At 47.9% G+C, this 24,416-nt stretch overlaps 1 protein-coding gene and 26 non-coding genes across 27 annotated transcripts; 14 read left to right on the top strand and 13 right to left on the bottom strand.

Annotated features, from left to right (window-relative positions):
* Positions 1–6,220: 6,220 nt before the first annotated feature.
* kazald3 (Kazal-type serine peptidase inhibitor domain 3) lies at positions 6,221–24,301 on the top strand. Its single transcript, XM_070834153.1, has 4 exons — positions 6,221–6,794; positions 22,574–22,734; positions 23,237–23,384; positions 23,876–24,301. The coding sequence occupies exons 1-4, from the start codon at positions 6,221–6,223 to the stop codon at positions 23,959–23,961; spliced, it is 969 nt and encodes a 322-aa protein (XP_070690254.1). The 3' UTR covers positions 23,962–24,301.
* trnaa-agc (transfer RNA alanine (anticodon AGC)) lies at positions 8,201–8,273 on the bottom strand. Its single transcript has one exon. It is a non-coding gene; the product is annotated as a tRNA-Ala (tRNA).
* trnas-gcu (transfer RNA serine (anticodon GCU)) lies at positions 8,560–8,641 on the top strand. The gene has a single exon. It is a non-coding gene; the product is annotated as a tRNA-Ser (tRNA).
* On the bottom strand, positions 9,089–9,161 carry trnaa-agc (transfer RNA alanine (anticodon AGC)). The gene has a single exon. It is a non-coding gene; the product is annotated as a tRNA-Ala (tRNA).
* Positions 9,448–9,529, top strand: trnas-gcu (transfer RNA serine (anticodon GCU)). Its single transcript has one exon. It is a non-coding gene; the product is annotated as a tRNA-Ser (tRNA).
* trnaa-ugc (transfer RNA alanine (anticodon UGC)) lies at positions 9,958–10,030 on the bottom strand. The gene has a single exon. It is a non-coding gene; the product is annotated as a tRNA-Ala (tRNA).
* trnaa-agc (transfer RNA alanine (anticodon AGC)) lies at positions 10,350–10,422 on the bottom strand. Its single transcript has one exon. It is a non-coding gene; the product is annotated as a tRNA-Ala (tRNA).
* trnas-gcu (transfer RNA serine (anticodon GCU)) lies at positions 10,709–10,790 on the top strand. The gene has a single exon. It is a non-coding gene; the product is annotated as a tRNA-Ser (tRNA).
* On the bottom strand, positions 11,235–11,307 carry trnaa-agc (transfer RNA alanine (anticodon AGC)). Its single transcript has one exon. It is a non-coding gene; the product is annotated as a tRNA-Ala (tRNA).
* trnaa-agc (transfer RNA alanine (anticodon AGC)) lies at positions 11,489–11,561 on the bottom strand. Its single transcript has one exon. It is a non-coding gene; the product is annotated as a tRNA-Ala (tRNA).
* Positions 11,841–11,922, top strand: trnas-gcu (transfer RNA serine (anticodon GCU)). Its single transcript has one exon. It is a non-coding gene; the product is annotated as a tRNA-Ser (tRNA).
* On the bottom strand, positions 12,351–12,423 carry trnaa-ugc (transfer RNA alanine (anticodon UGC)). Its single transcript has one exon. It is a non-coding gene; the product is annotated as a tRNA-Ala (tRNA).
* trnas-gcu (transfer RNA serine (anticodon GCU)) lies at positions 12,711–12,792 on the top strand. The gene has a single exon. It is a non-coding gene; the product is annotated as a tRNA-Ser (tRNA).
* trnas-gcu (transfer RNA serine (anticodon GCU)) lies at positions 13,564–13,645 on the top strand. Its single transcript has one exon. It is a non-coding gene; the product is annotated as a tRNA-Ser (tRNA).
* Positions 14,433–14,514, top strand: trnas-gcu (transfer RNA serine (anticodon GCU)). Its single transcript has one exon. It is a non-coding gene; the product is annotated as a tRNA-Ser (tRNA).
* Positions 14,962–15,034, bottom strand: trnaa-agc (transfer RNA alanine (anticodon AGC)). Its single transcript has one exon. It is a non-coding gene; the product is annotated as a tRNA-Ala (tRNA).
* On the bottom strand, positions 15,216–15,288 carry trnaa-agc (transfer RNA alanine (anticodon AGC)). Its single transcript has one exon. It is a non-coding gene; the product is annotated as a tRNA-Ala (tRNA).
* Positions 15,568–15,649, top strand: trnas-gcu (transfer RNA serine (anticodon GCU)). The gene has a single exon. It is a non-coding gene; the product is annotated as a tRNA-Ser (tRNA).
* trnaa-ugc (transfer RNA alanine (anticodon UGC)) lies at positions 16,078–16,150 on the bottom strand. The gene has a single exon. It is a non-coding gene; the product is annotated as a tRNA-Ala (tRNA).
* On the top strand, positions 16,438–16,519 carry trnas-gcu (transfer RNA serine (anticodon GCU)). Its single transcript has one exon. It is a non-coding gene; the product is annotated as a tRNA-Ser (tRNA).
* trnas-gcu (transfer RNA serine (anticodon GCU)) lies at positions 17,289–17,370 on the top strand. The gene has a single exon. It is a non-coding gene; the product is annotated as a tRNA-Ser (tRNA).
* trnaa-agc (transfer RNA alanine (anticodon AGC)) lies at positions 17,818–17,890 on the bottom strand. Its single transcript has one exon. It is a non-coding gene; the product is annotated as a tRNA-Ala (tRNA).
* On the top strand, positions 18,176–18,257 carry trnas-gcu (transfer RNA serine (anticodon GCU)). Its single transcript has one exon. It is a non-coding gene; the product is annotated as a tRNA-Ser (tRNA).
* trnaa-agc (transfer RNA alanine (anticodon AGC)) lies at positions 18,668–18,740 on the bottom strand. The gene has a single exon. It is a non-coding gene; the product is annotated as a tRNA-Ala (tRNA).
* Positions 19,027–19,108, top strand: trnas-gcu (transfer RNA serine (anticodon GCU)). The gene has a single exon. It is a non-coding gene; the product is annotated as a tRNA-Ser (tRNA).
* Positions 19,535–19,607, bottom strand: trnaa-agc (transfer RNA alanine (anticodon AGC)). The gene has a single exon. It is a non-coding gene; the product is annotated as a tRNA-Ala (tRNA).
* Positions 19,894–19,975, top strand: trnas-gcu (transfer RNA serine (anticodon GCU)). Its single transcript has one exon. It is a non-coding gene; the product is annotated as a tRNA-Ser (tRNA).
* Positions 24,302–24,416: the final 115 nt, after the last annotated feature.

Here is a 24,416-nt window from a genome sequence, read left to right as displayed (position 1 = left end):
ACCAACGAGGAAGAGCGCTGAGAAGTGAGTCAAATCACCCAAATCACTATGTTTGTAGTACACACAGTGTGTAGTACACAGAGTACACACTTTATGTACAAACTATGCACATAGTATTTAGTGTACATTGTATTGTAATGGTATATAGTACACACAGTATGTTATACACACTGTATATAGTACACACTGTGTGTAGTACACACAGTATATAGTACACACTATGTAGTACTGCACTACACACAGTACTTAGTACACACTGTGTAGTATCAGTCTGTAGTACTACATGTGTATCACACACACTGTACAGTGACACACACTGACTGTAGCTACAGACTGTTTCCTGCTGTCTCTCCTGTCGGTGGTCGTCACAGTAACACTGAAGCCCCTCAGTCTGTTTCCGTGGTAACCACCGGTATTTTTAGAGCTGATAATGAAGATGTCTGAGGAGGAGAGCATCCAGTCTGTGTCTTAAGACAACCTCCTCCTCCTCCTCCTCCTCCTCCTCCTCCTCCTCCTCCTCCTCCTCCTCCTCCTCCTCCACCTCCACCTCCTCCTCCTCCTCCTCCTCCACCTCCTCCTCCACCTCCTCCTCCTCCTCCTCCTCCTCCTCCTCCTCCACCTCCTCCTCCTCCTCCTCCTCATGTGTGTATTTACGTGTTTCCGTGTCTCTGCTGACCTTCATCCTGCTGTAGCTCAGAGTTCAGACTGTTTGAGGTTCAGCTGTCTGATGGTTTGTTTGAAGCTTCAGTCGTTTAATCAGAAACACGACGCAGAGACTTCATCTGTCTGTCTGTCTGACTGTCTGTCTCTGTCTGTCTCTGTCTCTGTCTGTCTGTCTGTCTCTGTCTCTGTCTCTCACTCTGTCTCTGTCTGTCTGTCTCTCTCTCTGTCTGTCTCTCTGTCTGTCTGTCTGTCTCTCTCTGTCTCTCTCTGTCTCTCACTCTGTCTGTCTGTCTCTCTCTCTGTCTCTCTGTCTGTCTGTCTCTCTCTCTGTCTGTCTGTCTGTTTGGCCTCTGACTGGATGCATTATTTTCTATTTCTTTATCTAATTTTGTATTTTAGTTTTTATTTGTTCTGTGGAATAAGGTATAGGCAGTGTGAGGAGAGGAACCGAGGAGAAGAAACAAGGAAAGGAAACGAAGAGAGGAACCAAGGAAAGGAAACGAAGAGAGGAAACGAGGAGAGGAAACTAGGGGAGGAGGAGAAACTGAACTCAGGTTGCAGTTTGTCGTTTTTTTCCGTCTCGTGTGAAAATTTGTTAATTTTGAACTTTTTCTTTTTTCACACAAACTGTTTCCTGTTGTCTCTCCTGTCGGTGGTCGTCACGGTAACACTGAAGCCCCCCTGTCTGTTTCCGTGGTAACCAGCCGGTATTTTTAGAGCTGATAATGAAGCGGAGCAGAGAGGAGGAGAGCATCCAGTCTGTTACAGCTTCCTCTTCCTCCTCCTTCCTTCCTTCCTCCTACTCTTCCTCAACCTTCTCCACCACATCCCCCTCGTCCTCCTCCTTTTCTTCAGCCTCTTCCTTCTCCTCTTTTGCATTCTCCTCTTTTCTTTTGTCCTCCTCTTCCTGATTCTCTTGCTCCTTTTCCTCCTTCTCATTCTCTTCTTCCTCCACTTCCTCTACGTCCTCTCCTCCTCTTCCTACAACTCATCCTCGTCTTCATTCACTCTTCTCTTCCTCATCCTTCTCTCATCCCCTTCCTCAACATTCTTCTCCTCTTCCTCCTCCTCATCTGTATACATGTTCTTGTGTATTTATTTATATGTTTACATGTCTTCATCCTGTCCATCTCTTCCTCCCCTCACACCCTCAGGACCCCCAGGACCTCCAGGACCCCCAGGACCTCCAGGACCACCAGGACCACCAGGACCACCAGGACCACCAGGACCCCCAGGACCACCAGGACCACCAGGACCACCAGGACCTCCAGGACCTCCAGGACTTCTCTACATCCTCGTTGTTTCTCCAGTCATGTCTTCATCTCAGAACAGATCTGATCTCAAACATTCTGGACTCAAACGTCTCTGTTTGTGGCTCCACCGTCGCTGCTCCTCCCCTCCTCTTCCTCCCCTTCCTCCTCCCCCTCCTCTCCCTCTCCCCGTCAGCTGTGGCGTCCCCCCCTCTCGCCCTGCATCCCGTCGCCTCCCCCTGCTGGTCGTCGTGCTGCTCTGCTGCAGTCTGCTGCTGATGCTGCTGCTGCTGCTGTGGAACTACCACTGTCTGTTCATCTCCCACATCTGCTCCCCGCCGGGTGAGGAGGGGGAGGCGGGGGAGGAGATGGTCATGACCCCGGGGAGCCGGCGGTGACAGAAACCCCACTCACACCTCCTGAAACCAGTCTGACCTGGTTCAGTCCTGCAAAAACCACAGAGAGATCAGATTTAGAATATTTTGCTTCATAACCTACAAACATTTTATTCCAGCTGCACTGAGCACAAAAAGAAGTTTTTTATATTCGTCAGTTTTTCCACTCCACAACATGTTTCTTCTCAAGGCCGCTCCGCAGATTTCAGTATTTCACGTCCATAAAGTAGATGGATTCATGAGAGACGGATTAAAACCAGACTGAGCAGCAGAGGTGTAGTTATCCTGGCTTCAGTCAGGATCCTACATTACCCATGATGCAGCTGTCCCTCATCACAGAAAACTCAACACCTCCAGTTTGTGGCACAGACTGAGGGACATGTGGGGTTTAAAAGAAAATGGTGGAATGCTCCTTTAAAAGTGTGAGAATTTACCAAAATAAAAGCTCCCTGATTACGTCACCTGTCTGCTGGACTTTTGTCTTATATTTATTTTCAGAATAAAAGTTAAATTCAGGCTTGAGTCTGACACTCGAGTAAATACTCATTTATTGTTGTAAACTTTAATATTTATTATTATCTTACTGTATTATTGAGAGGTTAGTTTCATACAATAAGAATTAACAAATTAACTCCGGTTACTTTAGTCATTAAATAGAATCAATTAATCTGAAGTGTCTCTATTCACCATATAATTAGTTCCTGATTACACAGTTTATACTGGAAAGTTTTAGGAAGTTACAAACTGAAGTTTACTGAACATGTTAAAGTAAACTACACAGATTAAATACAAAAACAATATTCACAAGCTTTCTGAAAACAAATCCATGATGAAGTAATAATACACAGAATAAGAATAAAAGATGCATTATCATCAATGATTTATCAGCTCTACCCTTGTTATTGATACAAACACACAGGCTCAAAGTGAAAACAGTTCAGTCCGTAAACGTCCTGAAGCTCAGTGCAGCTTAAGTTAACTACATGTTTGGTGTCCTCTGCAGGCTGTAATATACAGTATGTTCAGATGGAGGTAAATAACAGGTTCACCCCTCAGCCGGTTCAGACTCGTTTTAATACACAAGAGCAGAGAAATAACTCAACAACAATAACCGTGTTGAAGCACGTCTGACGGCAGGCGTGTTGTTACACCCGTCAGCAACGAGCACTAAATAACTCAGGGAGCAGACTGAAGTATAACACCAGCAGCCACAAACCCTCCATTACGGCTCTATTTCTGTCTCTGTGTATTTTCAGCGTTTCACTCTGAAGTGGTGAAGCCATAAAAGTGACGAACAGGCAGATTTACAGAAAAACAAACTTGTATCAGTTTGTGTTTATAGTTCAGAGTCTGAGGTGACGAACTCACTTTAAGGAGTTTACGAGGAAACGAGAGGAGAGAGAGATTTTCACTGCTTTAAAACATGTAGACTACAGAACTACAACATTACCCAGGAAGAACCACAGGCTGTGTAAAGAAGTTACACTTACAGGTCTGCATTCTTTCTAATGTCCAACAGGGGTTCAAACAGAAGTCTAATGGATAAAGCAGGGCAGGATCTAGGACAGGACTTTGTTGTGACTAACCAATCAGAGGCAGGTCTTGCCTAAACCTAACCAATCAGACTCATATATCTTGACAATATCATTGTGGCTCCAAACGTCAACGCCAAAACCCACTGATTTGTCGGCCGCTGTCTTGAAACCTTGAGTTGATCAACATCTTGGTTTATCAGCTGGCGCCATCTTGATTTTGGAGCCAGAAATGACACATTTGATTTTTTTTATCGCTGCCTCTGATTGGTTAGCCACAATGTAGCCCCACCCCAAATCCTCCCCTGCATTATCGTCTATTTTTCCTCTAAATGGGATCATAATGTACTAAATGAACACCATGCTGTGTTGAAGAAGACTGTAAACTAGCGACTGAGACCATAAACTCATCAGGAAAATAAATCAGGAGAGAAGTCGGCTCATTTTCTTATAGTCTTCCATCTAATCAGACTTCTGTTTAGAGCCAGTGGAGTCGCCCCCTGCTGGACATTAGAAAGAATGCAGGTTTAAAGAACTTCCACATTGGCTTCACTTTTCAGACCCCAAGGCCAGTGACAAGCCCTCTGAAGGAATCCTTGAACCCCTTGAAGGATCTCTGGGATCTCTTCAGTAAACACAAGAAATGTCAAAAACCTTAGAGACCCTTCAGAAATGCCTTTTGAAGGTCCTCACAGAACCCCTGAACTCTAAAAAGCCTTTAAAGGAACTTGTTGGCCTCCTCGCCCTCCCACAGACATGCCCTTAGATACCTGGAAGCTCCTCAAAACACTCCCAGCCAAGAATTCCTTGAGGATTCCTTGGACCCATTAAAAATCCTGAACCCTTTCCAATCCTCTGAGTAGTTTTATCATCCATCCCTCAGAACACCGCCTCAAACATCTCAGGGCTCTTATAACCTTCATGGGGAACTCAGGGGACTCCCTGTGGGATGGCCGGGACCTCCTGGAGGACCTTGGGAGCCTCTCCAGACCCTCACACCCTCTCCCGGCCTGATAATGACTTTAACAGCTGCCAGGTCTGGTGGGGGGGCGCGAGCCCCACAGCTGCTGCTGCTGCTCGTGCTGAAAGAAGCACATCAAACGTGCAGCCGTCTGACTGTCAGGTAACACGGAACAAGACCGGAAACATAACACCACGCTTTCAAAATAAAAGATGTAATATAAAGGTAGGTTAAACACAAAATATACTCTTTATGCATACACCTGGGTGCAAATAGCAATTGCTAATGACTGATTTAATTTTACCAAAAAGACTGTAACTTTGGCAGAAACCCACTTGACGTGTTGTATGTATGTATGTAATGTATCTGCTTATTTCCAGGCGTTTTTCTTCACAATGTAAGTCAATGGGAAAAAAAGTCTTTCTGGGCCAAATGGCATCACATGACCAATGCCACTGTTGTAATTACACGGTTTTGCCACTCTGCAAAATTGGCTTCAAAACCTGGCACCTTCCCTGAGGGCTTTTTCCTACCCATGGACTGTATTTAAGAAGTGGACGTAGCCACCGTGACGTTTGAGGACCGCTTTACGGGTGTCGCCATCTTGGGTTTTTGAAACCAGAAGTGATGCTCCTTCCACAAAGACCGCCTCTGATCGGTTAGTCAGATTGTAGTCCTAAATTCTCCCCTGATTTATCGTCTATTTTTCCTCTATATGGGACCATAATTTACTAAATGAACATCCTGCTGTGTTGAAGAAGACTGAGACCATGAACTCATCAGGAAAGTGTTCACTGAGCTAATAAATCAACTGAGAAATTTTCTCATAGACTTCTTCCGGCTGGTCATTAGAAAGAATGGAGATTTATGGCTCCTAATCGTAATCTAGGACAGTATAAAAATTGTAAAATAGTTTGAAACTAACCTTTTAATAACAAAAAACAAGCTATTTAAAATTAACTAGTTGTGTCAGAGGTGTTAATCAGGCTGGCCACCCAAACACACTTTTGTCAGGTGTTTTATTTTGAAGGAGATGACCGGATGTGTGGAGTTTTATTGTGGCAGACTTGACTGCGGGGGTCTCGTGCCTGTCTCTGTGCGGTGGAGCAGCGCGAGCGGCTCAGCTGTTTAAACCTCAGAATAAAAAGTTTTAACTTCAGAATAAAAAAACTGTTTTCTCAGTTTTTTCACAAATGTCGCAGCGCAGAAACGGAAGTTGTGTTTTTCTGTAACTTTTCCGGAGTTTTTTTCCCCTCAATGTTTGTCCGGAGAGGCTCGTGAGTGTCGGCTGTTATCCGGCTCCTCTTCTGGGTCGTTCTGTGGCGTCGAGGCGGAGAAAGAACCGGGCCGAGCCGGCATCACCCGTCCGGTCCCGGCGACGGTGCTCAGAGCCAAACGGAGCCCACAGACCGGGTTAAGATGTCGGGTCCGGGAGGAGTGGTCCTCCTGAGCGTCTGTCTGAGCCTCCACACTTGCCGGGCCTTCCCCAACCAGCTGCCCGTCCTCAGCACCGAGCCGCCCGGACAGCTCTCCCTCCCCGACCCGCTGCTGGATTACGACCGGCTGGATGAGGAGCTGGGGGGCGGCGGAGGGCGGAGCGGGAACCAGACCGGCGTGGCGGGGGGCTGCGGGCCGTGTGAGCCGGAGCTGTGTCCGGAGATCAGGGGCTGCCGGGCCGGCGTGGCGCTGGACCCCTGCGGCTGCTGCATGGAGTGCGCCAACCTGGAGGGTCAAGCCTGCGACCCCGGTGACCGCAGCGTCTTCTACGGGCTCTGCGGGACAGGGATGCGGTGTCAGGCGGACCCCCGGCCCGCTGGAGGAGGAGGAGGAGGAGGAGGAGAGGATGAAGAGGAGGAGGAGGTGTGTGTGTGTGAAGAGCAGGAGGTGGTGTGTGGCAGTGATGGAGTGACCTACATGAGCACGTGTCAGTTCAGAGAGGCCGCTTTCTCCAAACCACAGCTCAAGACCAAAGGAAAGGGGCCCTGCAAGACCGGTAGGTCACCTGTCTGTCTGTGCCTGTACCTGTCTGTCCACCTGTATACCTGTACCTGTCTGCCTACCTGTACCTGTCTATCTGCCTGTCTACCAGTACCAGTCTGTCTATGTGTCTACCTGTACCTGTCTGTCCACCTGTATACCTGTACCTGTCTGCATGTGCCTGTACCTGTCTATCTGCCTGTCTACATCTGCCTGTCTACCTGTACCTGTCTGTCTATGTGTCTACCTGTACCTGTCTATCTGCCTGTCTACGTCTGCCTGTCTACCTGTACCTGTCTGTCTACTTGAAACCTTGTCTTGGTGCTTTTCTTCACAAAGGTCTTTTATATTTTAATGTTTCTATGATACACGTGTGGAATCAGAGATACAAGGGGATTTTTATTCAATATTGATCAATAAATAGGTTTACCTGGGGTTGTCATGGGTGGGCCGTGACCTTTCACCTTGACTGAGAGCCTTTTTTTTTCTACTATAATAGAGGTTTATTTACTGATATCACCTTTAGTGGGAAAACTGATCAGACGAGTGACAGAAAATTGATCACAACAGCTGTTTTGTGTGAGTGAATTGCTGTGTTCTTCAGTTATTGATCAAAAGCCTCCCCCATCCTCAGAGCCACTTCTTACACTCTGACCTTTATGAAGAAAAGAGAGCAGAAACAAAAGACAGATGGCAGATTTACAGCGAAGAACCAGTTTCATGTGTTTCTGCGCTGCTTTTCCCTCCAGCTGCGACAAACATGTACATTCTCCACCGCTGCCAAGGAAATGCCTCTTTTCTCTGAGCACACATTCGCTTCACTGTCTCTTCTCGGCTCCGAGCTCCGTCCACAGGATGTGAAACAGCTTCTTCTGTGATCATCACGTGTTTGTCCAGTAACCACGTTAAAATCAGCTTTCTCCAGTATTCTGGTTTCTTAAACGAAGCCCCAACACTTTAGTTTTGAGGTGTGTAGTTCAGGGAGCCTGGGAGAGTTGAGCTTTCCCAGTAAAATACACAGAGACTCAGGTAACAGAGCAGTGACAGACCCTGGATCAGTCATGGTCATTAACTCCAGCTGTGACCCTCCTGTTCAGCCTGAGAGCTCCACCCGTCTCTGTGCTCTGTTCTAACAAACAGCCACTGTCTGAGGAGAAACACTCCAACACTGTTCACCTCCTCCTCCACTTCTCCTCCTCCACTCCGTCTCCTCCTTCACCTACTGAGATTGTAAATGCATTGTAAATGTGGATTGTAAATTGAGAGACACATTTTCGATACCAGTAAGTACGTTTCCAAACAACTGCGACCTAAGAACACCACCGCATTATGTTTTTCGATCTGTTCAACCACCTCATATTTTACATCTGACTGATTTTTGCTGGTTTTCTCCTCAACACAAGAGAGGAAACTAAAGTCTTGTGGAGAATGCGGGCGTCGATCCCGCTGCCTCTCGCATGCTAAGCGAGCGCTCTACCATTTGAGCTAATTCCCCCTTGCAGGCTTCTTACACATTTCAATAGAACTCAAGTTCCCAAAAACCTGAGGTCATTCAAACACATAGCTGAATCCACATCTAGGTGGACAGCATGAAGAGAAGTGCCCTTGCCTGCACACTGCCTCTTCCTCGGTAGCCAGACTGCTGTCTTGTTGGTGAGGCAAACTTTTTCAGACTTGGGGATGAAGGCGGGGAGACTAAATTGTTGCGGAGAAAGAGGGCAGCAAACCTGCCACCTCTCGCAGCCCACGCTGGGGGGTCACTATCACTGGCACTCACCAACGATGAGGTGGCCGAGTGGTTAAGGCGATGGACTGCTAATCCATTGTGCTCTGCACGCGTGGGTTCGAATCCCATCCTCGTCGTACGCAGGTTGGCTTTAACCTGCCGGCTAGGAAAGGTGGCCACGCTCACAAGATGGTTCCTCATCCTGCAGCACACTGAAGCTGATTTTGAACAATAGAACAACAATGAGGGACGCTTCCCTGCAATTGGTGGACGTGAATCAGACCACTCTGGAGCAGTGGCGCAACCACTGGATGAAGAGGCCAGATGACAGGGAAACAACTTACGGAGGAAGTTTTATGGTCAGCGCTGACACTGTTGATTGGAAATGGAAAGACACATTTTCAAAGCCGTAAAACAGAGAGCATTGTAAGCACCTTTCCCAATCACTGGCTTGCATTGAAGCCACAGTACCACCTCAGAAGGACACAGCAATGTGTGTTCGTCTGTTCAACCACCTCATGTTTTACATCTCACTGATTTTTGCTGGTTTTCTCCTCAACACAAGAGAGGAAAGTAAAGTCTTGTGGAGAATGCGGGCGTCGATCCCGCTGCCTCTCGCATGCTAAGCGAGCGCTCTACCATTTGAGCTAATTCCCCCTCGCAGGCTTCTTACACATTTCAATAGAACGGAAGTTTCCAAAAACCTGAGGTCACTCAAAAGCATAGCTGAATCCACATCTAGGTGGACAGCATGAAGAGAAGTGCCCTTGCCTGCACACTGCCGCTTCCTCGGTAGCCAGACTGCTGTCTTGTGGCTGAGGCAAACTTTTTCAGACTTGGGGATGAAGGCGGGGAGACTAAATTGTTGCGGAGAAAGAGGGCAGCAAACCTGCCACCTCTCGCAGCCCACGCTGGGGGGTCACTATCACTGGCACTCACCAACGACGAGGTGGCCGAGTGGTTAAGGCGATGGACTGCTAATCCATTGTGCTCTGCACGCGTGGGTTCGAATCCCATCCTCGTCGTACGCAGGTTGGCTTTAACCTGCTGGTTAGGAACGGTGGCCATGCTCACAAGATGGTTCCTCATCCTGCAGGATACTGAAGCTGCTTTTGAACAATGAGGGACGCTTCCCTGCAATTGGTGGAGGTGAATCAGACCACTCTGGAGCAGTGGCGCAACCACTGGATGAAGAGGCCAGATGACAGGGAAACAACTTACGGAGGAAGTTTTATGGTCAGCGCTGACACTGTTGATTGGAAAGGAAGAGACACATTTTCAAAGCCGTAAAACAGAGAATATTGTAAGCACCTTTCCCAATCACTGGCTTGCATTGAAGCCACAGTACCACCTCAGAAGGACACCACAATGTGTGTTCAACCACCTCATGTTTTACACCTCACTGATTTTTGCTGGTTTTCTCCTTCACACCAGAGAGGAAACTAAAGTCTTGTGGAGAATGCGGGCGTCGATCCCGCTGCCTCTCGCATGCAAAGCGAGCGCTCTACCATTTGAGCTAATTCCCCCTTCCAAGCTTCTTACACATTTCAATAGAACTCAAGTTCCCAAATCCCCAAGGTCATTCAAACACATAGCTGAATCCACACCTGAGGTGGAAAGCATGAAGAGAAGTGCCCTTGCCTGCACTCTGCCTCTTCCTCGTCCACCAAGCTGATTTTGAACAATAGAACAACAATGAGGGACGCTTCCCTGCAATTGGTGGACGTCACTCAAAAACACAGCTGAATCCACACAGTACCACCTCAGAAGGACACCACAATGTGTGTTTAACCACCTCATGTTTTACATCTCACTGATTTTCTCCTCAACACAAGTAAAGTCTTGTGGAGAATGCGGGCGTCGATCCCGCTGCCTCTCGCATGCTAAGCGAGCGCTCTACCATTTGAGCTAATTCCCCCTCGCAGGCTTCTTACACATTTCAATAGAACGGAAGTCTCCAAAAACCTGAAGTCACTCAAAAGCATAGCTGAATCCACATCTAGGTGGACAGCATGAAGAGAAGTGCCCTTGCCTGCACACTGCCTCTTCCTCGGTAGCCAGACTGCTGTCTTGTGGCTGAGGCAAACTTTTTCAGACTTGGGGATGAAGGCGGGGAGACTAAATTGTTGCGGAGAAAGAGGGCAGCAAACCTGCCACCTATCGCAGCCCACGCTGGGGGGTCACTATCACTGGCACTCACCAACGACGAGGTGGCCGAGTGGTTAAGGCGATGGACTGCTAATCCATTGTGCTCTGCACGCGTGGGTTCGAATCCCATCCTCGTCGTACGCAGGTTGGCTTTAACCTGCCGGCTAGGAAAGGTGGCCACGCTCACAAGATGGTTCCTCATCCTGCAGCACACTGAAGCTGATTTTGAACAATAGAACAACAATGAGGGACGCTTCCCTGCAATTGGTGGACGTGAATCAGACCACTCTGGAGCAGTGGCGCAACCACTGGATGAAGAGGCCAGATGACAGGGAAACAACTTACGGAGGTTTTATGGTCAGCGCTGACACTGTTTATTGGAAATGGAAAGACACATTTTCAAAGCCGTAAAACAGAGAGCATTGTAAGCACCTTTCCCAATCACTGACTTGCATTGAAGCCACAGTACCTCCTCAGAAGGACACAGCAATGTGTGTTCGTCTGTTCAACCACCTCATGTTTTACATCTCACTGATTTTTGCTGGTTTTCTCCTCAACACAAGAGAGGAAAGTAAAGTCTTGTGGAGAATGCGGGCGTCGATCCCGCTGCCTCTCGCATGCTAAGCGAGCGCTCTACCATTTGAGCTAATTCCCCCTTGCAGGGTATTTATACATTTCAATAGAACGGAAGTTCCCAAAAACCTGAAGTCACTCAAAAACACAGCTGAATCCACACAGTACCACCTCAGAAGGACACCACAATGTGTGTTTAACCACCTCATGTTTTACATCTCACTGATTTTCTCCTCAACACAAGAGAGGAAAGTAAAGTCTTGTGGAGAATGCGGGCGTCGATCCCGCTGCCTCTCGCATGCTAAGCGAGCGCTCTACCATTTGAGCTAATTCCCCCTTGCAGGCTTTTTACACATTTCAATAGAACTCAAGTTCCCAAAAACCTGAGGTCACTCAAAAGCATAGCTGAATCCACATCTAGGTGGACAGCATGAAGAGAAGTGCCCTTGCCTGCACACTGCCTCTTCCTCGGTAGCCAGACTGCTGTCTTGTGGCTGAGGCAAACTTTGTCAGACTTGGGGGTCGAGGCAGGGAGACTTGCTGAGAAAGAGGGCAGCAAACCTGCCACCTCTCGCAGCCCATGCTGGGGGGTCACTGTCACTGGCACACACCAAAGACGAGGTGGCCGAGTGGTTAAGGCGATGGACTGCTAATCCATTGTGCTCTGCACGCGTGGGTTCGAATCCCATCCTCGTCGTATGCAGGTTGGCTTTAACCTGCTGGTTAGGAAAGGTGGCCACGCTCACAAGATGGTTCCTCATCCTGCAGGATACTGAAGCTGCTTTTGAACAATGAGGGACGCTTCCCTGCAATTGGTGGACGTGAATCAGACCACTCTGGAGCAGTGGCGCAACCACTGGATGAAGAGGCCAGATGACAGGGAAACAACTTACGGAGGAAGTTTTATGGTCAGCGCTGACACTGTTGATTGGAAAGGAAGAGACACATTTTCAAAGCCGTAAAACAGAGAATATTGTAAGCACCTTTCCCAATCACTGGCTTGCATTGAAGCCACAGTACCACCTCAGAAGGACACCACAATGTGTGTTCAACCACCTCATGTTTTACACCTCACTGATTTTTGCTGGTTTTCTCCTCAACACAAGAGAGGAAACTAAAGTCTTGTGGAGAATGCGGGCGTCGATCCCGCTGCCTCTCGCATGCAAAGCGAGCGCTCTACCATTTGAGCTAATTCCCCCTTCCAAGCTTCTTACACATTTCAATAGAACTCAAGTTCCCAAATCCCCAAGGTCATTCAAACACATAGCTGAATCCACACCTGAGGTGGACAGCATGAAGAGAAGTGCCCTTGCCTGCACTCTGCCTCTTCCTCGGTAGCCAGACTGCTGTCTTGTTGGTGAGGCAAACTTTTTCAGACTTGGGGGTTGAGGCGGGGAGACTAAATTGTGGGGAGAAAGAGGGCAGCAAACCTGCCACCTCTCGCAGCCCACGCTGGGGGGGTCACTGTCACTGGCGCACACCAACGACGAGGTGGCCGAGTGGTTAAGGCGATGGACTGCTAATCCATTGTGCTCTGCACGTGTGGGTTCGAATCCCATCCTCGTCGTACGCAGGTTGGCTTTAACCTGCCGGCTAGGAAAGTGGTTCCTGATCCTGCAGGATACCGAAGCTGATTTTGAACAATGAGGGACGCTTCCCTGCAATTGGTGGAGGTGAATCAGACCACTCTGGAGCAGTGGCGCAACCACTGGATGAAGAGGCCAGATGACTGGGAAACAACTTACGGAGGAAGATTTATGGTCACCGGTGACACTGTTGATTGGAAATGGAGAGACACATTTTCAAAGCCGTAAAACAGAAAGCATTGTAAGCACCTTTCCCAATCACTGGCTTGCATTGAAGCCACAGTACCATGTCAGAAGGACACAGCAATGTGTGTTCGTCTGTTCAACCACCTCATGTTTTACATCTGACTGATTTTTGCTCGATTTCTCCTCAACACAAGAGAGGAAACTAAAGTCTTGTGGAGAATGCAGGTGTCGATCCCGCTGCCTCTCGCATGCTAAGCGAGCGCCCTACCATTTGAGCTAATTCCCCCTTGCAGGCTTCTGACACATTTCAATAGAACGGAAGTTTCCAAATCCCTGAGGTCATTCAAAAGCATAGCTGAATCCACACCTGAGGTGGACAGCATGAAGAGAAGTGCCCTTGCCTGCACACTGCCTCTTCCTCGGTAGCCAGACTGCTGTCTTGTTGGTGAGGCAAACTTTGTCAGACTTGGGGGTCGAGGCAGGGAGACTTGCTGAGAAAGAGGGCAGCAAACCTGCCACCTCTCGCAGCCCATGCTGGGGGGTCACTGTCACTGGCACACACCAAAGACGAGGTGGCCGAGTGGTTAAGGCGATGGACTGCTAATCCATTGTGCTCTGCACGCGTGGGTTCGAATCCCATCCTCGTCGTATGCAGGTTGGCTTTAACCTGCTGGTTAGGAAAGGTGGCCATGCTCACAAGATGGTTCCTCATCCTGCAGGATACTGAAGCTGCTTTTGAACAATGAGGGACGCTTCCCTGCAATTGGTGGACGTGAATAAGACCACTCTGGAGCAGTGGCGCAACCACTGGATGAAGAGGCCAGATGACAGGGAAACAACTTACGGAGCAAGTTTTATGGTCAGCGCTGACACTGTTGATTGGAAAGGAAGAGACACATTTTCAAAGCCGTAAAACAGAGAATATTGTAAGCACCTTTCCCAATCACTGGCTTGCATTGAAGCCACAGTACCACCTCAGAAGGACACCACAATGTGTGTTCAACCACCTCATGTTTTACACCTCACTGATTTTTGCTGGTTTTCTCCTCAACACAAGAGAGGAAACTAAAGTCTTGTGGAGAATGCGGGCGTCGAGCCCGCTGCCTCTCGCATGCTAAGCGAGCGCTCTACCATTTGAGCTAATTCCCCCTCACAGGCTTCTTATACATTTCAATAGAACGGAAGTTTCCAAAAACCTGAGGTCACTCAAAAGCATAGCTGAATCCACATCTAGGTGGACAGCATGAAGAGAAGTGCCCTTGCCTGCACACTGCCTCTTCCTCGGTAGCCAGACTGCTGTCTTGTGGCTGAGGCAAACTTTTTCAGACTTGGGGATGAAGGCGGGGAGACTAAATTGTTGCGGAGAAAGAGGGCAGCAAACCTGCCACCTCTCGCAGCCCACGCTGGGGGGTCACTATCACTGGCACTCACCAACGACGAGGTGGCCGAGTGGTTAAGGCGATGGACTGCTAATCCATTGTGCTCTGCACGCGTGGGTTCGAATCCCATCCTCGTCGTACGCAGGTTGGCTTTAACCTGCTGGCTAGGAAAGGTGGCCACGCTCACAAGATGGTTCCTCATCCTGCAGCATACCGAAGCTGATTTTGAACAATAGAACAACAATGAGGGACGCTTCCCTGCAATTGGTGGACGCGAATCAGACCACTCTGGAGCAGTGGCGCAACCACTGGATGAAGAGGCCAGATGACAGGGAAACAACTTATGGAGGAAGTTTTATGGTCAGCGCTGACACTGTTTATTGGAAATGGAAAGACACATTTTCAAAGCCGTAAAACAGAGAGCATTGTAAGCACCTTTCCCAATCACTGGTTTGCATTGAAGCCACAGTACCTCCTCAGAAGGACACAGCAATGTGTGTTCGTCTGTTCAACCACCTCATGTTTTACATCTCACTGATTTTTGCTGGTTTTCTCCTCAACACAAGAGAGGAAAGTAAAGTCTTGTGGAGAATGCGGGCGTCGATCCCGCTGCCTCTCGCATGCTAAGCGAGCGCTCTACCATTTGAGCTAATTCCCCCTTGCAGGGTATTTATACATTTCAATAGAACGGAAGTTCCCAAAAACCTGAAGTCACTCAAAAACACAGCTGAATCCACACAGTACCACCTCAGAAGGACACCACAATGTGTGTTTAACCACCTCATGTTTTACGTCTCACTGATTTTCTCCTCAACACAAGAGAGGAAACTTAAGTCTTGTGGAGAATGCGGGCGTCGATCCCGCTGCCTCTCGCATGCTAAGCGAGCGCTCTACCATTTGAGCTAATTCCCCCTTGCAGGCTTTTTACACATTTCAATAGAACTCAAGTTCCCAAAAACCTGAGGTCACTCAAAAGCATAGCTGAATCCACATCTAGGTGGACAGCATGAAGAGAAGTGCCCTTGCCTGCACACTGCCTCTTCCTCGGTAGCCAGACTGCTGTCTTGTGGCTGAGGCAAACTTTGTCAGACTTGGGGGTCGAGGCAGGGAGACTTGCTGAGAAAGAGGGCAGCAAACCTGCCACCTCTCGCAGCCCATGCTGGGGGGTCACTGTCACTGGCACACACCAAAGACGAGGTGGCCGAGTGGTTAAGGCGATGGACTGCTAATCCATTGTGCTCTGCACGCGTGGGTTCGAATCCCATCCTCGTCGTATGCAGGTTGGCTTTAACCTGCTGGTTAGGAAAGGTGGCCATGCTCACAAGATGGTTCCTCATCCTGCAGGATACTGAAGCTGCTTTTGAACAATGAGGGACGCTTCCCTGCAATTGGTGGACGTGAATCAGACCACTCTGGAGCAGTGGCGCAACCACTGGATGAAGAGGCCAGATGACAGGGAAACAACTTACGGAGGAAGTTTTATGGTCAGCGCTGACACTGTTGATTGGAAAGGAAGAGACACATTTTCAAAGCCGTAAAACAGAGAATATTGTAAGCACCTTTCCCAATCACTGGCTTGCATTGAAGCCACAGTACCACCTCAGAAGGACACCACAATGTGTGTTCAACCACCTCATGTTTTACACCTCACTGATTTTTGCTGGTTTTCTCCTCAACACAAGAGAGGAAACTAAAGTCTTGTGGAGAATGCGGGCGTCGATCCCGCTGCCTCTCGCATGCAAAGCGAGCGCTCTACCATTTGAGCTAATTCCCCCTTCCAAGCTTCTTACACATTTCAATAGAACTCAAGTTCCCAAATCCCCAAGGTCATTCAAACACATAGCTGAATCCACACCTGAGGTGGACAGCATGAAGAGAAGTGCCCTTGCCTGCACTCTGCCTCTTCCTCGGTAGCCAGACTGCTGTCTTGTTGGTGAGGCAAACTTTGTCAGACTTGGGGGTTGAGGCGGGGAGACTAAATTGTGGGGAGAAAGAGGGCAGCAAACCTGCCACCTCTCGCAGCCCACGCTGGGGGGGTCACTGTCACTGGCGCACACCAACGACGAGGTGGCCGAGTGGTTAAGGCGATGGACTGCTAATCCATTGTGCTCTGCACGCGTGGGTTCGAATCCCATCCTCGTCGTACGCAGGTTGGCTTTAACCTGCCGGCTAGGAAAGTGGTTCCTGATCCTGCAGGATACCGAAGCTGATTTTGAACAATGAGGGACGCTTCCCTGCAATTGGTGGAGGTGAATCAGACCACTCTGGAGCAGTGGCGCAACCACTGGATGAAGAGGCCAGATGACTGGGAAACAACTTACGGAGGAAGATTTATGGTCAGCGGTGACACTGTTGATTGGAAATGGAGAGACACATTTTCAAAGCCGTAAAACAGAAAGCATTGTAAGCACCTTTCCCAATCACTGGCTTGCATTGAAGCCACAGTACCATGTCAGAAGGACACCACAATGTGTGTTCAACCACCTCATGTTTTACATCTGACTGATTTTTGCTCGATTTCTCCTCAACACAAGAGAGGAAACTAAAGTCTTGTGGAGAATGCAGGTGTCGATCCCGCTGCCTCTCGCATGCTAAGCGAGCGCCCTACCATTTGAGCTAATTCCCCCTTGCAGGCTTCTGACACATTTCAATAGAACGGAAGTTTCCAAATCCCTGAGGTCATTCAAAAGCATAGCTGAATCCACACCTGAGGTGGACAGCATGAAGAGAAGTGCCCTTGCCTGCACACTGCCTCTTCCTCGGTAGCCAGACTGCTGTCTTGTTGGTGAGGCAAACTTTGTCAGACTTGGGGGTCGAGGCGGGGAGACTAAATTGTGGGGAGAAAGAGGGCAGCAAACCTGCCACCTCTCGCAGCCCACGCTGGGGGGTCACTGTCACTGGCACACACCAAAGACGAGGTGGCCGAGTGGTTAAGGCGATGGACTGCTAATCCATTGTGCTCTGCACGCGTGGGTTCGAATCCCATCCTCGTCGTATGCAGGTTGGCTTTAACCTGCTGGTTAGGAAAGATGGCCACGCTCACAAGATGGTTCCTCATCCTGCAGGATACTGGGGCAGATTTTGAACAATGTAACAACAATGAGGGACGCTTCCCTGCAATTGGTGGAGGTGAATCAGACCACTCTGGAGCAGTGGCGCAACCACTGGATGAAGAGGCCAGATGACAGGGAAACAACTTACGGAGGAAGTTTTATGGTCAGCGGTGACACTGTTGATTGGAAATGGAGAGACACATTTTCAAAGCCGTAAAACAGAGAGCATTGTAAGCACCTTTCCCAATCACTGGCTTGCATTGAAGCCACAATACCTCCTCAGAAGTACACAGCAATGTGTGTTCGTCTGTTCAACCACCTCATGTTTTACATCTCACTGATTTTTGCTGGTTTTCTCCTCAACACAAGAGAGGAAAGTAAAGTCTTGTGGAGAATGCGGGCGTCGATCCCGCTGCCTCTCGCATGCTAAGCGAGCGCTCTACCATTTGAGCTAATCCCCCCTTGCAGGCTTTTTGCACATTTCATAGAACTCAAGTTCCCAAAAACCTGAGGTCATTCAAAAACATAGCTGAATCCACACCTGAGGTGGACAGCATGAAGAGAAGTGCCCTTGCCTGCACACTGCCTCTTCCTCTGTAGTCAGACTGCTGTCTTGTTGGTGAGGCAAACTTTGTCAGACTTGGGGATGAAGGCGGGGAGACTAAATTGTGGGGAGAAAGAGGGCAGCAAACCTGCCACCTCTCGCAGCCCACGCTGCGGGGTCACTATCACTGGCGCACACCAAAGACGAGGTGGCCGAGAGGTTAAGGCGATGGACTGCTAATCCATTGTGCTCTGCACGCGTGGGTTCGAATCCCATCCTCGTCGTACGCAGGTTAGCTTTAACCTGCCGGCTAGGAAAGTGGTTCCTGATCCTGCAGGATACCGAAGCTGATTTTGAATAATGAGGGACGCTTCCCTGCAATTGGTGGAGGTGAATCAGACCACTCTGGAGCAGTGGCGCAACCACTGGATGAAGAGGCCAGATGACAGGGAAACAACTTACGGAGGAAGTTTTATGGTCAGCGCTGACACTGTTGATTGGAAATGGAGAGACACATTTTCAAAGCCGTAAAACAGAGAGCATTGTAAGCACCTTTCCCAATCACTGGTTTGCATTGAAGCCACAGTACCACGTCAGAAGGACACCACAATGTGTGTTCAACCACCTCATGTTTTACATCTGACTGATTTTTGCTCGATTTCTCCTCAACACAAGAGAGGAAAGTAAAGTCTTGTGGAGAATGCGGGCGTCGATCCCGCTGCCTCTCGCATGCTAAGCGAGCGCTCTACCATTTGAGCTAATTCCCCCTTGCAGGCTTCTGACACATTTCAATAGAACAGAAGTTTCCAAAAACCTGAGGTCACTCAAAAGCATAGCTGAATCCACATCTAGGTGGACAGCATGAAGAGAAGTGCCCTTGCCTGCACACTGCCTCTTCCTCGGTAGCCAGACTGCTGTCTTGTGGCTGAGGCAAACTTTTTCAGACTTGGGGATGAAGGCGGGGAGACTAAATTGTTGCGGAGAAAGAGGGCAGCAAACCTGCCACCTCTCGCAGCCCACGCTGGGGGGTCACTATCACTGGCTCTCACCAATGACGAGGTGGCCGAGTGGTTAAGGCGATGGACTGCTAATCCATTGTGCTCTGCACGCGTGGGTTCGAATCCCATCCTCGTCGTACGCAGGTTGGCTTTAACCTGCCGGCTAGGAAAGGTGGCCACGCTCACAAGATGGTTCCTCATCCTGCAGCATACCGAAGCTGATTTTGAACAATAGAACAACAATGAGGGACGCTTCCCTGCAATTGGTGGAGGTGAATCAGACCACTCTGGAGCAGTGGCGCAACCACTGGATGAAGAGGCCAGATGACAGGGAAACAACTTACGGAGGTTTTATGGTCAGCGCTGACACTGTTGATTGGAAATGGAAAGACACATTTTCAAAGCCGTAAAACAGAGAGCATTGTAAGCACCTTTCCCAATCACTGGTTTGCATTGAAGCCACAGTACCACGTCAGAAGGACACCACAATGTGTGTTTAACCACCTCATGTTTTACATCTCACTGATTTTCTCCTCAACACAAGAGAGGAAACTAAAGTCTTGTGGAGAATGCGGGCGTCGATCCCGCTGCCTCTCGCATGCTAAGCGAGCGCTCTACCATTTGAGCTAATTCCCCCTTGCAGGCTTCTGACACATTTCAATAGAACAGAAGTTTCCAAAAACCTGAGGTCACTCAAAAGCATAGCTGAATCCACATCTAGGTGGACAGCATGAAGAGAAGTGCCCTTGCCTGCACACTGCCTCTTCCTCGGTAGCCAGACTGCTGTCTTGTGGCTGAGGCAAACTTTTTCAGACTTGGGGATGAAGGCGGGGAGACTAAATTGTTGCGGAGAAAGAGGGCAGCAAACCTGCCACCTCTCGCAGCCCACGCTGGGGGGTCACTATCACTGGCTCTCACCAATGACGAGGTGGCCGAGTGGTTGAGGCGATGGACTGCTAATCCATTGTGCTCTGCACGCGTGGGTTTGAATCCCATCCTCGTCGTACGCAGGTTGGCTTTAACCTGCTGGCTAGGAAAAGTGATGGTTCCTGCAGGATACTGGAGCTGATTTTGAACAATAGAACAACAATGAGGGACGCTTCCCTGCAATTGGTGGAGGTGAATCAGACCACTCTGGAGCAGTGGCGCAACCACTGGATGAAGAGGCCAGATGACAGGGAAACAATTACGGAGGAAGTTTTATGGTCAGCGCTGACACTGTTGATTGGAAATGGAGAGACACATTTTTCAAAGCCGTAAAACAGAGAGCATTGTAAGCACCTTTCCCAATCACTGGGTTGCATTGAAGCCACAGTACCTCCTCAGAAGGACACAGCAATTTTACATCTGACTGATTTTTGTTCGATTTCTCCTCAACACAAGAGAGGAAACTAAAGTCTTGTGGAGAATGCGGGCGTCGATCCCGCTGCCTCTCGCATGCTAATACCATTTGAGCTAATTCCCCATTCTCGTCTCTGAGCTAACAAGAACCAAGCCAGCTAATTAGATTACTAGAAAGTTAAAGTTGGCATAAAATTACAGTTTAGACATTTTTTTTTTTTTAACTTTCTTACTGAGTTTCTTCAAAATTATGGCCTTTTTCTCCCGATATTACAACTTCAGAGAGTCTGTTTTTCCCCCACAGCCTTGGATCTGAATCCACGTCTGTCTGTGTGAGTTTTTGCGTCTTATTTCACAAAGAATTCAGATAACATCACATACACACATCATGGAGGCCCACATAATCCTTCAATATAAAAAGGTCTTTTCAGCAAATACCTCATTTTTAGTGGAGAGACGAGAGATAAACCGAGAGCTGTGTGACCTTCAACACACACACACACACACACACACACTCTGTTTCATATGATTGGTTTATTTTCTCGTCACTGTTTATTTCACAGGAAGTATTCAGATCTTTCACTAATACAGTCAGAGAGTCAAGTCCAGTGGTTCCCAACCTAGGGGTCGGGGCCCTCCAAAGGGTCACCAGATCAGTCAGAGGGGTCTTGAGATTATTAATGGGAGAAGAAAGCAGAAAAAGACTGAAGTGTTTGGTGCACTGGATCATAATAGTCTTTATTACACGGCTTTGTTGAACACTCGATCCTGATTGGTTCAGGTACGGCATTCTACGGTGTGTTAATTTTGCCCAGCAGATATTGTTATGGACACAGTTCTTATAGTGGAAGCAATAGAGACATGTATAAATCAATAAAATTATTTTTCAATCAATATTTTACGGCAAGTTATGGGCAGCACGGTGGTGCAGTGGTGTCCACTGTAGCCACACAGCAGTTTACAGGTTTGCATGGGTTTTCTCGCTCCTACAGTCTACAGACATGCAGGTTGTGAAGTTATTGATTTCTTTTGTGTGACGCTGTGTAGTAAGATGAGATGAGATGAGATTGACATTTTTATCTTCAAGGAGTTGTTTTAGTGAAACCAGTCAAGAGGAGAAATGTCTCTGGTGGAACTGGTCAACAAAACAAAAAGGTCAAAACAACTATTTCAGTGTTTTTATGTAAAATTTTAATCTAAGAGTCTGAAAAGATATCTTAATGTAACCTGAAGTATAAACTATGATATTTCTCTCTGAGATATAGTGGAGCAGAAGTAGAAGTACCTTAAATGTGTCCTTAAGGACAGTACTGTACTTGAGTAAATGTACTTAGTTACTTTCCACCTCTGGTCTCGTTCACACTGACCAGGAATAAACCCGTTTCCTGTCTGTCTGACTCTGACTCTGATCCCCACATGTTTTCTGTCAGGCTCCATTTTGTGGATAAAAATATTTCTGATCCTCCTTCGTTCCGAAATACACACAAGCACACTCCCCCCGTCTTACTGTAGAGAATATTGTCTTTAATGGACACAAAGCTAAAACTTTTCTTTGTCAGATTTTATTGATTAGATTTTATTTACAAAGACATACAGATAAAACCAGAACCATGTTTGCGTCTGTGTCACTGGATGTTTCCCACAGAAGAGTTCAGAGAAGCTCTGCAGCTGCTGAAGCAAACCACATGGACTCTCTAGAGCTGGACTGACATCAGGGCTGCCGCGGGCTTAAAATGTCTTAAATTCACCTTAAAAAGTCCTTAAGAATGTATTTATTGAACGCTGTCACTCATTTAATGTTTGACAAAATCAGTTCAGAGTCGACTTCAGAGGTTTCTGTCCTCCTGCTGCAGTTCAGCTACACCGAACATTTAGCGTCCGGCTGTGTAGTGATTAATATTATTAAGGACAAAAAGATTTTTACATGTGTGTTTGTACGAAAGTATTAATAAACCCTAAAAATGAACTTTTACAACTTCTTGCTGTATAAATAGATAATAGATAATAAATAAATCTAATAAATCTAACTTTTTTCTTACTTTCTTACTGAATTCCTTAAAAATTATGGTGTAATCCTTCAATACAAAAAGGTCTTTTCAGCAAATTCCTCGTTTTTAGTGAGGAACTATTGTCACGTTGCCGAACCGACAGCCTGTGTGTGTTCGTCAGTATGAATGAACCCTATAAATGGACTTTTACAACTTTTGGCTGTATGATACAATCTAAATACAGTTTTACCTGTCTGTCTGTCTGTCTGTCAGTCCCCATCATCAAGGTCCCCCCCCACAGCCAGGTGAACGGCACCGGCAGCAGCCTGGTTTTCCTCTGCGAAGTCTTTGCGTTCCCGATGGCTCTGGTCGAGTGGAAGAAGGAGGGACGGGACGTCATCCTGCCCGGAGACGACCCCCACATCTCCGTCCAGGTGCTGCTGCTCGCTCACGTACAGCCGTTAGTTCGGCCACACGGTATAAGGAACGATAAAGGTTAAGATTAATGAGGTGTGGCGGATGAGCGGTTTAGTTACAGGACTTTGACATGAAGTTCAAATAGTTAGTGACACACAACACATTTAGCTGCACTGAGACGTTAAACTAGAAGTTATTTGATTTAAGTGGACGGCTGCTGACTTTTAAATTGTCGAAATTATGTTTTTTTGTAAACTTTATTAACTTTTATGTTTCAGTTTTCTCTTGTTGTCAGTTTTCAGTGACAGGTAGGTTAGGTCTACGCACTAAAACTACCTGGTCAGGTTTAGGAAAAGATGGTGGTTTTAGTTAAAATAACAAGTTAAATACAAATTTAAACACAAAATATCTTCTATGAGTGTAAACAGTGATGTTGACCTCTGACCCCCAGGTGTAAACAAAGCCCCCCCATCATCTGATCCGCCATCTTTCTCTCTCTCTCTCTCTCTCACTGCACAGTCCCGCGGCGGTCCTCTGAAATTCGAGCTCTCCAGTTGGCTGCAGATCGAGGGGGCGGGGCCAGAGGACTCGGGAACCTATCGCTGCATTGCCCGCAACAACCTGGGGTCTGTGTCGGCGTCGGCCGTGCTGGGGGTGCTGGGAGCAGGTGAGACAGAGAGACGACCGCACCCTCTTATGGGTTAAACATTTAGCTTCCTTAGTTTTTACAGGAGCAGAGCTGCAGCACATTCAGCGTTAGCTTGGAGTGTGTGTTGATGTATTTATAAATGATGTATTTGTTTGATCAGTTAGCCGACATGTTATTGAAGAGCAATGTCTGAATTGCAGGAGCAACATTTTTTTAGGTGAAAGTAAAAAGTGTCACAGCATTATAACAAAGCTGCAGAGCGTCGCTGCTCCACAGATCATGAGATCATCAATCAATCAATCAATCAATCAATCAATCTTTATTTAAAGAGTCTTTACTCACAATCACAGCATGAAGCCTCAGACCTCAGTGACAGAAACTAGAAGAAGTACTGCACTCAAAACCTCACTGACTGTCTCTCTCCCTCTCTCTCTCCCCCTATCTCTCTCTCCCTGTCTCTCTCTCCCTGTCTCTCTCTCCCTCTCTCTCCCTGCCTGTCTCTCTGTCAGAGGAGCTGTCTTCCTACCTTGCCAACAGTGTGTCAGACATGAAGCAGCTGATGGACGCCACAGACTACGACCAGGACTTCTACTGACCCTGCTGTGATGTCATTTCCTGTCGTCCCTTCAGTGGGAGCGGAGACAGGAAGCACATCGCCGTCTCACCCTCAGGTGACGGACTCCACAGACTTTTGTCGGCCATTTTGTGGCCTCGGTTGACAGAGACTCGACGCATTAGAACGTATTAAACTATTATTTTATTTTATTGTTATATATTATTCGGACTGTATCCTCACATTACTCTGACATCACACGGCTGTGACACGGAGGCTCAGCATGTTGAGCGTGTTGTAGATGTCGCGGGTTCGAGCCCGAGTCTCCTGTCGGCTCAATTGGTGTGAAACAAACTTTATCTTATAAATAAATGTGAAAATAATAAACGAGCGTCTCCGTCTCCTCTCTGCTCTTTTGTTCTGGCCGTGCCCCAAACTGCTTCTTCTTCTTCTGTCGCTTTTTTAATATGTCAGTGGACTAATTCTTCTAATCCGCG

This window comes from Pempheris klunzingeri, chromosome 7 (genome assembly GCF_042242105.1).
Source record: "Pempheris klunzingeri isolate RE-2024b chromosome 7, fPemKlu1.hap1, whole genome shotgun sequence".
NCBI lineage: Eukaryota > Metazoa > Chordata > Actinopteri > Acropomatiformes > Pempheridae > Pempheris > Pempheris klunzingeri.
The sequence above is the reverse complement of the archived record's forward strand: the minus strand, read 5'-3'. Positions and strand labels throughout refer to the sequence as shown.